The sequence below is a fragment of the Scylla paramamosain genome, chromosome 34, assembly GCF_035594125.1.
Source record: "Scylla paramamosain isolate STU-SP2022 chromosome 34, ASM3559412v1, whole genome shotgun sequence".
Lineage (NCBI taxonomy): Eukaryota > Metazoa > Arthropoda > Malacostraca > Decapoda > Portunidae > Scylla > Scylla paramamosain.
This window is the reverse complement of record NC_087184.1, coordinates 12282720-12297719: the sequence shown is the minus strand read 5'-3', so window position 1 is coordinate 12297719 and position 15000 is coordinate 12282720. Positions and strand designations below refer to the sequence as shown.

The following is a 15000-nucleotide window of genomic DNA, read 5'->3' as shown; positions in this document are numbered from 1 at the left end:
GTCAGTAGGTCAGGTCAGGTTTGGTTAAGCTAGGATAGGTCAGGTTAGTTTTGTTAAGTTAATTTAGCTCAGGTTAGGTTAGGTTTATTTAGGTTAGGTTAGGTCAGGTAAGGTTAGGTTAGGTTAAGCTAAATCCGCCTCATTTAGCTCCTCTTTTGTGTTCCCCAGTGCTTCCCCCAGCGGCAGCCTCCGTACCACATCCTGCCTCTTAAAGCTGCAATACTAATTCAGTTTTCACAAAGGAAGTTGAGTAGTAGTGGTGGTGGTGGTGTGCTGGCGCTGCCCCCTCTTCCCCCTCCTCTTGTACCCTTGTTTCCCTTCCCTCCCACCACCACCACCACCACTACTACCACAATCACATCCTATAATAATCTAAGCAGGTTCCCCTCATTCTCTCCCCTCTCCTCTTCTCTCTTCCTCTCCTCCATCTCTCCTCTTATCCCCTCTCTGACACCACCACTACCACCACCACCACCACTACAACCATCTCACATAATAAATACTCACTTCTCCTCCTCTTCCTCTCTCTCTCTCCCTCCCTCCTCTTCTCCGCTATCTCCACCACCACCACAATCACCACCATCACATAATATACACAGGCTCCCTCCCCCTTTCTCTCTCTCTCTCCCTTTCCCTTCCATCTCTCTCTCTCTGTCTCTCTCTCTGTCTCCTTGTTTCCCTTTCATGTCCTCACCACCACCACCACCATCACCACCATTACAATTCTCTCTCTCTCTCTCTCTCTCTCTCTCTCTCTCTCTCTCTCTCTCTCTCTCTCTCTCTCTCTCTCTCTCTCTCTCCCCGCCTCCAGTCTCCACCACCGCCACAATCACCACATCTCATAATAATCTCCCCAGGTCCCCTCTCTCTCTCTCTCTCTCTCTCTCTCTCTCCTCTCTCTCTCTCTCTCTCTCTTTCTCTCTTTCCTAAGGACACCTAGCGGCTATTTTTAGGAAACAGCAGTATAGAATATTCTATTTGTGTGTGTTTACCCTACCATTTTCCCTCCCCCGTGTCCGAAAACCTCGCCGTGACTTAGCTTCTGAACACAATGAATAAAAGTAAATAAAAAAAAAGTAGTGAAAAAAAAATGAGTACGATTAATATAGTGTGGCAGGACTATTTTTGTATATATTTTCTTTGTTATTTATTTTAATAGCCACACACACACACACAAAACCCGTATCTTTAATCCTATTGTAAATTTAAATATGTAAAGACAATGAATACACAATAAACTAAAGCTGAACTGTATTCCTCACGTAACAACTCATGTGCTGCAATGGCGTGTAATGTCATGGAATTCTGGGAGCAGCTGAGCGAGTGGCATAGGGAAATGTTGAAGTCTAAGTCAAGGTTAGGTTAAGGCTTCGAACGCGGGCGGCGAGTTACCACGTAGGGATAAATACTTGTTTTCCTGCAGCATCAATATTACAAATTACTCTGGTGCTGCTGTAGCCTCTGTGGCCTTTCTCAGGTGAGGTGGGGGGTGGGGGTAAGGGAGTTCTCGTTTGGTTATCAGTGTGTGTTCTCTCTCTCTCTCTCTCCTCTCTCTCCTCTCTCTCTCTCTCTCTCTCTCTCTCTCTCTCTCTCTCTCTCTCTCTCTCTCTTCTCTCTCTCTCTCTCTCTCTCTCTCTCTCTGTGTGTGTGTGTGTGTGTGTGTGTGTGTGTGTGTGTTAACAAATAACCAACACATTTACCTGTTTATTCACTTATCCCATGGACACACACACACACACACACACACACACACACAGAGAGAGAGATGAGAGAGAGAGAGAGAGAGAGAGAGAGAGAGAGAGGAGAGAGAGAGAGAGAGAGATGAGAGAGAGAGAGAGGAGAGAGAGAGAGAGAGAGAGAGAGATGAATAATAGAGTATACAAGAAATATTTTTGTATAGGCAGAAGCGGTGCATTTTGGCAGAGCAGGGGTGAGGGGGGGGGGGGGGAAGGTGCGTTTAGAGAGGCGATGTGATGCAGGAGAGAGCGGTGGTGGTGAGCTGAGGTTGGAGAGCGGAGGTGCGGTGGAGGGCTGAAGCGGCGAGGTGGTGGTGGTGGTGGTGGCGGCGGTGAGAGTGGTGATGGTGGTAGACGAGTGAGGTGGTGGGTGGTGCTGGTGGTGGTGGTGAAGTTATTGTGGCTAGTTACTATTTTTTTCCTTTTTTATTACGGCGCTCTGAAAGTTCCATTGTTGCAAATTTTTCCGAGTACACTCAAATATCCATATATGGGTAGTTTTTTTTTTAATCTTTTTCTGTTTTTTATCTTTTTTCCTTTTTTCCCCCACGTCCATCTTTTTTTATGTTTTTTTTATTATCCTTTTATCTCTTCCTTTTATTTCCCTCTTCCATCTTTAATTATGTTGCGTTGTGTTGCAGTCTTGTCTTCAGTAACACAACCTCCTCACGTGACTTCTTTTTTTCTCTTTGCTTCTGTATTTCTTCCCATCTGTCAGTATTACCATTTTATCCATTTATTTTCTTTACTCTTTGGCTACTTTTACTATACATCTTCATCTTATGTTTATTTTCTTTGCTCGTTATCTCTTTAACCATCTATCAGTATTTTAGTTTTATCTATTTTCTTTGCTCTTTATATTTCTTTACTATTCGTATTTCGGTTTTATTCATTTATTTTCTTTTGCTCTTTATTTTACAGTCTATCAGTATTTCCATGTGTTTAATTTCTTTGCCCTTGATTTCTTTTCCTATCCATCTATATCTTCATTTTATTTAGTTTTTTCATTTACCTATTTATCTATTTCACACCCTTCCATACATGCAGGCGCCATATGACCTCAGTGTAGCGGCGTCCTAACTCAATTTCACTGTTTCCCATCACAGCTTTCTATTTTTCACCTTGTCACCCAGCTGTATCTCCGTTTTATTTACTTATTATATTTACCTGTTTATCATATTACCCCTTTCATACTTGCTAGCGCCATATGACCTCAGTGTTTTGGCGCCCTAACTGTCAGGCACTGGTTTTTATTTCAAGTTTTTATTCGTTTCCATTCAAGTTTTTCCACTCACGGCACTGGTATGTTTTGTTCACGTTTTTTCTCGAGGCTTCATTCACGTTTCCCACTCAGGGCACCTCCAAGCAGGGCCACGGTGAGCACCCATGAGTAGCGAGGGGACACGTGTCTTTCCCCCAACAGATGCTCGGTCCAAGTATGTGCTGATTTATTTATTATTTTTTTATGTAAGAGGGGAAATGGCCAAGGACGAGAGAGAGAGAGAGAGAGAGAAAAGAGAGAGAGAGAGAGAGAGAGAGAGAGAGAGAGAGAGAGAGAGAGAGAGAGAGAGAGAGAGGAGAGAGAGAGGAGAGAGAGAGGAGGAGAGAGAGAGAGAGAGGAGAGAGAGAGGAGAGAGAGGAGAGAGAGAGAGAGAGAGACGAGATGAGAGAGAGAGGAGAGAGAGAGGCCGACTAGCAAGGGCCACTGAAAGAAAGAAGTCACTTTGCCGCAGTTATTGTGAAGAGATGATGCAGGTGTGTGTTAACCCTTTCACTGCTCTCTGGCATACCTTCCCATCATCACAAACCACTCTCAGGTATTTCCTCTGAATATTATGTAGGCCAGACACTAAAAAACTCTTTTAGCCCCACTCTCATTTTTTTTTTTTTTCTATTTATGAAGGTGGTTAGAAAAGGTCTTGTATTGTGCCTTGGTGCTTTGAGGTGTTGGGTGTCGCAATGAGGGTCCACGCAATGACATCTGGTTTATTTAACTATTACTTCTTTATCTTCTCCAGCACGTCTAAAGATCCAAAATATTAACGTTATTTCTTTCATTGGCTCTTTTTCCAACACTAATAATACTGCCTTCCTGTGTTTTTTATTTTATTTTTTTTATTGTATTTCCTTCACTTATTTCTTGCGCCTCGTATGCATCAGAGAGATTGGTGAAAAAAAAAGAATAAATAAATAAATGTAAAAAGTAAAATAAGTAAATTTATGTGGGAGAGTTGAGGGATAAGTAATAACACCTGATTTTTTTTCTTTCCTTTTTTCTTCTATTTTCCAATGTATCAGTATCGCGAAAATCGACCAAGGGAGAAAAAAAAAAAAAAAAAAAACTCGAGTGGACGTTCTCTCAGAAGTAAATTGGAGTAGGAGTGTTGAGAGACAAGTAAACACACCTGATTTCCTTTCTTTTCTTTTCCTTTTCCAATGCATCACGGAGATCCACCAAGGGGAAATAAGTATAAAAAAAAAAAGTTTCCTCAGATGACGTTCCTGAAATGTAAATAGGGCAGGAGAGTGGACGGAGAAGCCAGTGCTAGTATTTGGGTCACGCATGTTTGCCGCGGACAGCACTGCGTTATGGTGACAGGGAACGTTAATCACAACAACTGATTCCTCTTTCTTTACCATTTTTTATTCACATTGACTCGACACAACTTCATTACACTTCTCAAAGGACTGAGTCAAGTTCGTTCTTTCCTGTACTGCTTTCTTTTCTGTCTTATTTTTCGTACAAACTGCAAATGTTAATCACAAAACGGCTTTTCACTATTTTTTTTTTTTTTTTTTTTGCAGAGGCTCTAGACATCTGACTGTTCTTAAAGCGAGTGAGTTAAGTTCGTTCTGTCCCCTTCCTTATTACTCTATTTTTCGTACAAACTGCAAATGTTAATCACGAAAACTTATTTTTTACATTTTTTTTCAAAGTGCCTTGAAATAGCTGACCAGAATTCTTAAAAAAACTGAGTCAAGTTCATTTTTTTCTGTTCTTTAATTAGTATCATATATTTTTTTTCATATTTTTCGTTCAAATTGAGAAAGTTACTCACAACAACTATTTCCTTTATTTTCTATTTTGTTTACTTATCTTCTCTCCTTTCTTTTTATTCACAGTGACTCAAGACTACGTAATTGTATTTCTTAAAGGATTAGAGTCAAGTTCGTTTTGTCTAATCTTCATTACTGTTTTTTTTTCCAATCGTATTTTTCTTACAAACTGCGAATATTCTTTTTATACACACGTACACACACAATTTCTTTAGGCTAGTTCCGGCAACGTGTATCATGTGTTATGCTCGTGTTCTATAAGTTTATTATTGTCATTTATTTATCATTCTAGCTAGTATCAGTTATCAAGCCTTTATTGTTATTCTTCTATCGATATCATTCTTGTCCTTACTATTCTTGCTATTGATAATGTTGTCCTTGCTAAAGTTTACTATTGTCAATGATCAATTCTAGTGCTAATTATCAAGTCTATTGTCTTTTTTTTTATATTGCTCTTATTCTCCCTGTCCTTCTTATTATTGTTGTTGTTGCTATAAATTTATTATTGTCACTGATTAATTCTAGTATCAACTGTTAAGTCTAATGTTCTTTTTTATATTACTCTTTAAGTCTTTGTCCTTCTTATTCCTTCGATATTATTCTTGTTCTTGTTTTCGTTTTTGTTGCTGTTTTTCATCTTACAATTGCTATTACTGTCCTTGCCGCTCACGGCATCACTGCAGTCACTGTTCTGCATCACCTCCCCTTAACTTCTTTTCCTCCGTTTGATCACTTCCCACAGATCAACATTCAGTTTTACATTAACTTGGGTGGGTACAATTCATTATGGTTTCCGCAGGCCAAGTTGATATAGAAGTAACGTCTCCTGTCTCCCTCCTTTCGACGACAAAATAATAATAATAACACAAAAGAATGTATCATTAATCTTTTCCATTTAACAATATTAAGCGCACTGTACGCAATCTTTAAAAGCACTCACATGAAGGAGCCCCAGCAACATGGAGAAAGTAACAGAATTTCTTGAGTGGCTGGGAATAGATTTTCTAATTTCTGGCCAGTGACATGTTTGGAAGTGACGATAGAAACTAAAATAATGCCTCAGAATGGTTTGTGATCAAGGGAAGATGTGCCAAAGAGCAGTGAGAGTGCTAACCCTTTACAGAATAGTGGAGGTAAATATAAACAGCCTCATTTTTGGAGGTGGATTTTTATTTAACTTTATTTATTTACTTGGTTATTTGGTTGCGCTCTTTCCAACTACATAATAGGCCAGTTGTCACAGCGCACAGAAATAAAGAAATGTGGATATAGAAGGTAAAGAAATGTCTCAAGAGTGATAAGAGAAAGGCGTGTCAAGTACCGGTGAATGTGTTAACTCTTCAAAAAATAGTGGGGAGAAATAAACACACTATTTACACAGACTCATCCATATGACGGTCAACGCGCGCCACGTCTCCAGCGGCGCGTGCTGCCCCACGTGTGGACCAGTTTGTGTATCTAACTTATTTGCTACACTGTTTTTTTTTTCTTTCCTTTTAGTACCGGATATCAAGTCTCTATTGTTCTTCTTTTTTATATATGTTCTTCCTGTTCTTGTTTTGTTATTATTGTTGTTGTTCTTTATCCTGCAGTCGCTATTACTGTTGTTGCAGGTCACGGCACTGCTGCAGCATCTCGTCTGAATTCATCTTTTTCTCCGTGTCTCCGCGTTGATATCTTAAAAATAATCGACTTGTAGTAAGGCTGACTGTTAAGGGGACTGATAATATGCCATGTATAAAAATTTGAGAATAAGTAAGCAACATTTTCAATCAAATTCTGGAACTCCCTGTGTAGCCTCCTGCCTATGACTTCAACTCTGTCAAAAGGGAGATTTTAAGACACTTCTCATAGTTTTGGACAGTTCTTTTGACTGTGCTCTTTGCGTCTGGCACCTTCAGTGGGCATTTTCTTGTTGCCTTTTTGTTGCCCTTGGCCAGAACCACTCTTATATGTAACAGTACTGTCTATAAGCCTCCACCATTTTCTTTCTTTCTTTCTTTCTTTCTTTCTTTCTTAATTTTCTTTTTCTTTTTTTTTTTTTTTTTTTTTTTTTTTTAGGGCTAGTATTTTGATATGCTCTTTTAGTGTTGATATCTTATAAGAAAAAAATCAGCTTAGGGCAAGGCTGATCGTTAAGGGGGTTGAATATACCTTACGTATAATTTTTTTGGGGAACTGATAAAAACGTAATGAGAGCACCAACAAGCTGGCCTGGTGAGGGGCGAGGAGGAAGGGACGTGGCCTCCAGATCAGCTTAGTCTGGAGAGCTGTGGTTATTATCTCACCATTTGCTTCATTGAATATACTTGCACGTGCACCTCATTCTATCACACACACACACACACACACACACACACACACACACACACACACACCACGTAGACTCGTTGTACTGAAATCACTCACTACAATCATGTGTCTCATTTTTAAACAGTGGAAGACCAATGAATGTTAAGATTGGACAAGACTTTTGATCACTTCCCGAGTTTCGCTGTTGCCAATTGTTCCATTTCTCTCTACTTTAAGCGGCGACTCGGTTCTGTATCATTTTGACTCTTGTGTGTGGGCAAAACTATAAATAAATTTTGATTTTTTTTTTGTAATTACTTACAGATGCATTAACTGACCGAATAATTAAGATTTTTTATGGGGAATGTTGCTTCTTTAAGGCTTTTTTTTTTTGACATTTTGATACTTTTTTTTTTGGAATTTTTGATATTTCATTATAATTTTTGTGATTTTTTTGCCGTTTTTTTTTTTTTTATCTTACGGCCTTTGTAATTTTTGGCGTTTTTTCAATTAATTTTTCGACTTTTTTTTTTTTTTTTTTGGTCTTTAATTTTCATCTTTGGCATTTTTTTCCACTGCCCAAATCAGCGTGCACAGGGTTAGTTCACGGAGGGCATGCGGGAGTCTCTGGGCTAGGCAAAAAGTAAGGAAACAAAAGTGCAATGACAGGGAAAAAAAAGCAAAAAATTTCTAGGACAGCAAAAGCACTCACACCCGTCACATGCTGGGGCAGGACTACGACACGTCACAACATGTCACAACACGTCACAGCTACAGCACACTTTAAGCTTCTACTGCAGTGAATTCAAACTTTTACAATTGATCTCACTCTATCTATAATAAAGTCCCCCAGAAAATGCAAGTAAACAGTACAAATATGACTACTTTTTTTTTTATCTCTATTTGTTTTTACTGAAGGGGAACCAAAGTGCATTACGTTTTCTATGGACTAGGTTTTGAATTCACTGACTGGGCATAACTCAAGTAAAAATAAAACATGGAAGTAGAGAGAGTCATGTCACGCCCCTGGAGACGAAGGAACCATCGCCGGTGGGAACCAGACCACCTTCCTACATACAGATCGTACCAATCAGTCCCTTTCCCCTTCGTTATCCTTAAAAACGAGAGAGAAAAAAAATCCTGTCTCCCACACACACACACACACACACAAAAGAATCCTATTCCCCTCGATAAAAAAAAAAATCTTATATTCTAAAGTTCAAATATCTATAAAAAGGGTATTTTTTTTTTGTCATCTACGTAGTATGCACTTTTTTTTGTTACTAGTTAATCTAAAAGTAAACACTGACAGTACGACGACGACGAAAGGACAAGTAATAATAATAATAATAATAATAATAATAATAATAATAATAATAATAATAATAATAATAATAATAATAATAATTTTGAAATACTCGACCACAACGCTTCGTAATATTTCTAAAGTTACGGTGTCTTTTTTTTTTTTTTGTATTAATTTTGTCTAATTTGTCAGTGGATATTTGGACTGATTTCTGCCTGAATTATCTTGGGAGGAGGAGGAAGAGGAGGAGGCAGAAAAAGGAAAGGAAGGCCAGGAGATGAAAGGACGACAAACGAAGGGAAGACAGAGAAAAGGCGAGGAAAGAAGAAAATAGTGGAATAAATAAATAAGTTGAATAAATCAGATCACAGCTGTGCAAAATAATGAGGAAGAAAAGAGATGAGAAGAACAGATGGAGGAGGAGGAGGAGGAGGAGGAGGAGGAGGAGGAGGAGGAGGACAGCAATGGAGGGGGTGCCAGCATAAACCAAGATATTTAAGTCTTCCCACAAAAAAAGGGAATGTATCTGACACTAAATAGAAAACAGAGAAGGAAGAGAAACGAGGAAAAGACAGAAGACCGTGAAGAAAACGAGGGATGGACCGTAAAAATGACAGAAGGCAGGGAAGAAAACGAGGAACGAAACATAAAAAAAAGACAAAAAAACAGGAAGAAAACGAGGGATGGACCGTTAAAAAAAAAAAAAAAAAATACCGACAGTGCCATCGTGTCCAGTGGCATTCATGACATTACAGTGCCAATATGACCTTTTGTAGTGACCTTTGCAGTTACCTTTTCCAAGACAGGTGAAAAGGGGAAAAGTCCGAATCTCTACCTGTATTTGCCTTTCCTGTGCCAATGTTTTCTGTAAGTGCCAAGGAAAAAGAGGAAAAAGGGGAAAAAAGTGAAAGGGAGAGAGAAAAATAAAAAAGGGAAAAAAAGGGGAAAAGAGAGAAGGGAAAAAAGGGAAAAGGTTTGCAGTTACATCCCCTTTTCCTTAGGCACTTTTCTTAAGGGGAGAGGAGGAAATGAGACAGTAAAGGGGAAAGTTAAAGACATCTTGAGTGCCGTAACCGATGATGGCACTGGGGAGAAGAGGAGGAGGAGGAGGAGGAGGAGGAGGAGGAGGAGGAGGAGGAGGAGGAGGAGGAGGAGGAGGAGGAGGATTAAAGCAGTGATGAGTGGCTGCTTTAAGGAACGATGGCGTCTTTTTTTGTTGGTCAATTAAGTGGCAACATATTTGGCACTGGGATGGCGCTGTCTGGGGGTCACGGCGGCCTGGTCCCCGTGGCACTCTTGGCAGATTAACGTGCTGTCCTCCTCGTTCAGAATAGCGGAGCGGCGGTGACTCAGGCAAAGAAAACGTGTGGCGGTTCATTACTGTATTATTCTTAGGTGTGTTTTAAGTTCCTACCAGTTACTGAGTGAAGGGAGATGTGTGGCTTTGTTTTTAAGTGTTTTTCCTATTTCTTCAGTTTAGTCTTTATTTTGTTTTATTTATTTATTTATTTTTTATTTCTTGTCACTGGTGTTTATCAAGGAAATGTGTGTTCGTTTGTAAGTGTCTAATTTCTACTTCTCTGCTACTTGTGGTGATTAATGGCATAATTTTTTTTTTTTTTTTACCCCCTACTTGTTTATCTTTTTTATTATTATTATTACTTGTCATTGGTGTTCATTAAGGAATAGAAAATGCGTGTTTGTTCATTACTGTCCAATTATATAGTTTGTGGTAATTAATGACATAAATCATCTTTTTTTTCATGTTATTTATTTATTTATTTATTTATTTATTTATTTTTTGGTGTTGATCAAGGAATAGAAAATGTGTCCTTTGTTCCTGATTATTTAATTTTCTACTTTTCTGAAGTCTGTGGTTGTTGATGAGAAACATAAGTCGTGTTTTTTTTTCTATCTGTTTAGTTTTTTTTTTTCTTTTTCTGAAACTCACTGTTTTTATTAAGGAACAGAAAATGTGTGTTTCTTTCTAACTGTCCAATCCTCTAGTTTGTGGTGATTAATGATTAATGATATAACTCGTGTTTTTTTCTACCTGTCTAGTTTATTTTTTCCCCCTTGTCACCAGTGGTTATTAAAGAAGAGAAAATGTGTGTTTGTTGCTAACTCTCCAATTCTCGAGTTGTGTCAAGTTTGTAGTTAATGAGATAAATCGTGTCCTTTTTTTTTCTGCTTGTTCATTTTTTTCTTAAGTTACTGTTATCAACGAATAGAAAATGTGAGTTTATTCCTATCCAATGCTCGAGTTTCCTTAACCGTGTGTGTGTGTGTGTGTGTGTGTGTGTGTGTGTGTGTGTGTGTGTGTGTGTGTGTGTGTGTGTGTGTGTGTGTGTGTGTGTTTAGGTTTTCTTTAGTCACTGATTACTAAGGAACAGAAAACGTGTACTTGTTCCTAGCTATTCAATTTTGTTTCTCTAAGATGGTGGTAGCAACTGCAATAAAGAAAACGTAAAAGTGTTCCTAACGTGCCTGGCTTGTCCTGCGCGCGTCTCGTCCACGCCACGAAAACCTCAGAGGGGAAAAAATAAATACTCACGAAAAAGGATCAACGAAACTTCAAATTACATTCCCTCAAAAAAAAAAAAAAAAAAAAAAAAAAAAAAAAAAAAAAAAACTGGAAAACACGACGATAAAAAAAAAAAAAAAAAAAAAAAAAAAAAAAAAAATTGACTCAAACCTACATACGTACACACGCGCTGCCATTAAGTAAAGTAACCGGGTTCTATTCTGTTCTGTTCTTTTCTTTCCTTTACTCGTTACTGTTTACCTCACTCGCTTTGAAAATGAGGCAGAAATAAAAAAAAAAAAATCTTATACATTTCCTCCCTTACACGCACTTGAGGTCAATTGTAAGTGCGAAAAAAGAAAGAAAAAAAAAAAACTACTTTCCTAATTTCTTTTCCCTTTTTCCACCCTAAAAGTGTAGCTTGGGTGTTTTAGGAGAGGGGAAAAAATACCTCGCTAACCTTCTCCCCTTTCTCCTTCCCTTCCCAAAATCTATTTAACTCATCACTGGTAATCAGCATGTCTACCTCTGTATCCTCCCTCCCCTCCCTTCCTTCCGTTCCCCACCATTCCTCCTTCTCTTCTCCCTTCTCTCCCTCATTGTTTTCTTTCCTTCTTCCTTCCTTTCATTCCCATCAGGTCCCATTCCTTCTTATCTGTTCTCTTCTCTCCTCTTTCCTCCTTCTTCTCTTACTACATGTTCCTTTTACCTTTTTCCATCCTTTTATTTATCCTTCCTTCTTTCCTTTCTTCTCATTTGTCTGTTCTGTCTTTTCTTCCTTCTTTCTTCTCTCACTACCTATTTCTTTTCCCATTTCCCATTTATTTCCTATCCTTCCTCCTTTCCTATCCATATCTATCAATTCCTTTGTTCTTCCCATCCTTTCTCAGTCCTTACCAGTCATCTTTCTCCACAATATCCTTTTCTTTCTCTTCCTACCCATTTCTTTTCCCTTCCCACCCATCTCCTATCCCTCCTCCTTCACTGACCGTTCATTCACAAATTCTCATCCCTCACCAATCCTTCCTCCTTCCCTATCAGTGCAATTTCCTCCTTCCTCATTTGTTCACTACCCTTTCTCCCTCCCATTCAATCCTTATCTTTTTTCCCCCTTCCCCATTCATTCTCTATCCTTTTTCCGCCTTCCCTACGGCACCCCTATCGTTCTCCATTCATTCTCTATCCTTTCTCCCCCTTTCCTATCTCACCCCTATCCTTCCTCATTGAATACTCGTGCTCTCTATCGCCCCCCAATGCTGCTCTACGCTTCCTCCTTCCCCCTCTGCTTCCCTCGCGTCCCGATGTACCCTTAGCAACGTCCCTTCTGTAGCTCAGGCCGACAGGTCCGAGCAGCGGGTGGCGACATGCACTCTCTACTCACTGCTGCACTCCTCCTCACCCCTGACCGTGGTGCAGGCGAGCAACAACACTGCAAAGACAGGACACGTGGGTTAGACAGGTGGTAGAGACTTGCTGTACATGTTTCACGATTTTTCTTAAGTTGAGATGCAGTTAAAGTAAAAAAAGTGTGTTCAGTTTTTTTTTTTTTTTATTATTGTGTTTGTGGTTTATTTTTTCACTATTTTTTTTCTTTCTTTCTTAACTTGAGATGCAGCTAGATATGTGTTTGTACTTGAGATACAGGTAAAAGTTAAAAGGTGCATGCAATTTTCCTGTATGTGTTTGTGTGTTTCTTTTCTTTCTTTTTTTTTTATTGAGCTGCTGCTATAAAGGTTTGTGTTTTGAACTGATTTTGAACTGTATATCACCATCAGATGCACTCACCACACACAGACTATATTCTTTTCCACCTATAGTGATTCATTTCTTTACCAGCACACACACACACACATACACACACACACACACACACACACACACACTCTCTCTCTCTCTCTCTCTCTCTCTCTCTCTCTCTCTCTCTCTCTCTCTCTCTCTCTCTCTCTCACCACGATTTTGAAAAACCACAGGGGTGGTCAGATTCTCAACGGTGTTTGTCATGCTAATAATGTAGAAATCTTGTTATTGTGTCACTGGAATCGTAAAAGAATCCATAAAAACTCGTGTAATTTCAACCAGAGCATTTTGAATGTAGCGGAATTGGTGCGACGAATGTTTCAGAATATGCTCCTTAAGGCTATATTCTGAAACACTTCCCCCCTCCACCTCCTCCACTAGTTTCAAAAGGATATAGTTAAAGTCACACGGGTTTATATATATATATATTTTTTTTTATTTATTTATTTTTTTATGGTTCTAGTGACAGAGCAACAACACTGCAAAGAGAGACAGATACACGAGACTCAAGAACGTATTCTGAAACACGTCCGGGCCACACCTCCAGTATTGTTAAAAGACTATTTGAAAGTAAACGGGTTTTTCATTAAGGGTGTTTCATGGTCCTAGTGACAGATTAGTGAGTGTTCTACATTACTGACGGGAGGAACTCTCTTGGGAACCCGGCTAATCTATTTGCCCTTGAAAAAAAAAAGTTAGACCAGAGGAAAAGCCACGCCGCATTACACACATAATAATAATAATAATAATAATAATAATAATAATAATAATAATAATAATAATAATAATAATAATAACAGTATGATAAAGACACCATCACTACTTACACTACTACTACTACTACTATCAACTCCTACTACTACCACCACCACTGCTACTAACCACAACTACTAGTACAGCAGGAGTCAGCAGTGAGAGTCTTTAACACCTGCAGAGCCAAACATCGATCTTGGTCACTATCTTGAGTACCTCCTCCTCCTCCTCCTCCTCCTCCTCCTCCTCCTCCTCCTCCTGCTAATTCTCTTTTCTTCTTCCTTCTTTAATAAATGTATCCAAGTTCTCTCTCTCTCTCTCTCTCTCTCTCTCTCTCTCTCTCTCTCTCTCTCTCTCTCTCTCCTCTCTCTCTCTCTCTCTCTCTCTCTCTTCTATCTATCTCTTCCCATTTTGCTTCTGTCTCGTCCTTCTCCTCCCCCTCCTCCTTCTTTTATTGCTTCCTTTCTTACCCTTTTATTTTTAGCCTCTCCTTCTCCTTCTTTTCCTTCTTCTAGCATAGATTCGTGTTTCTCCCTCTTTTCTTTTTGTTCACCCCCTTCTTTCTCTCTTCCTTCCCACCTTATAATTCTCTTCCTTTTCTTTATTCCTTTATTGCTCTTCCTCACTATATGTATCAGATTCTGCTTCTTTTTCTTTCCTCCTCCTTCTCTTCCTCCTTCTCCTCCTTTTTCTTTTCCTCCTCCTCCTCCTCCTCCTCCTCCTCCTCCTCCTCCTCCTCCTCCATCACCTGAGTAGCTTACCTTGTCACTTGTGCTACCTGTCTATCTCCTCCTCCTCCTCTTCCTTTTCTTCTTCTTCTTCCTCCTCCTCCTCCTCCTCCTTCTCCATTCCATCAGCCATTCCCTCCTTCCCCTTCCCATAATATTCTTTCCCTGTCACTTTCATCTTTTCTGTCCGCCATTTTTCCCTCCTCTCCATCACTGTCAATCGCATTCTTTGCCTTCCTTATATTTTTTCCCTTTCTTTCTTTCCCTCTCTTCTATTTCCCTTCTTTTATTCTTTTTATTTGGTTCATTGTTCTGTATGTCTTTCCTTGTCTGTTCCCTGATTTCTCTTTTTCTATTTCTTTTCCTTTTTTTTTATTTATTTTGCCAGTCTTATTTTTCTCTTTATTCCTGTTTCTATTTTCTTCAAATTTCCTTCTTTTATTCTCTCTCTCTCTCTCTCTCTCTCTCCTCTCTCTCTCTCTCTCTCCTCTCTCTCTCTCTCTCTCTCTCTCTCTCTCTCTCTCTCTCTCTCTCTCTCTCTCTCCAATCTCTTTCACTTTTTCCTTTCTTCCTTGTTTATCTTGTTAATCTTTTTCTTTTTCCTTAACAATTTTCTTCCTCATTTACTTTCGTTCCTTGTGTCTCTCTTTTATTTACTTCTGGTTCATTCCTTATTTTGCAAATCTTATTTTTTTCATCTTTTCCTCCTTTCTTAACATTACCATCCTTCTTACTCTCCCTTGCTTTCTCTCCTACATTCATTCCTTCTTTCTCTCCTTTATTTATTCTCTCTATTCCTATCGACAA

The 15000-nt window shown here is 39.1% G+C and overlaps 1 protein-coding gene across 10 annotated transcripts in view; it reads right to left on the bottom strand.

Annotated features, from left to right (window-relative positions):
• LOC135090189 (protein quiver-like) overlaps positions 1–15000 on the bottom strand; it is a 68492-nt gene that overhangs the window by 33238 nt on the left and 20254 nt on the right. For 8 of the 10 annotated variants that reach the window (XM_063986624.1, XM_063986623.1, XM_063986627.1 and 5 more), the window contains exon 2: positions 12297–12344. In XM_063986624.1, coding sequence (XP_063842694.1) covers positions 12297–12344 — 48 coding nt within the window. The remainder of the gene's footprint in view (positions 1–12296; positions 12345–15000) is intronic. The other 2 variants (XM_063986632.1, XM_063986630.1) reach the window with 1 other exon arrangement.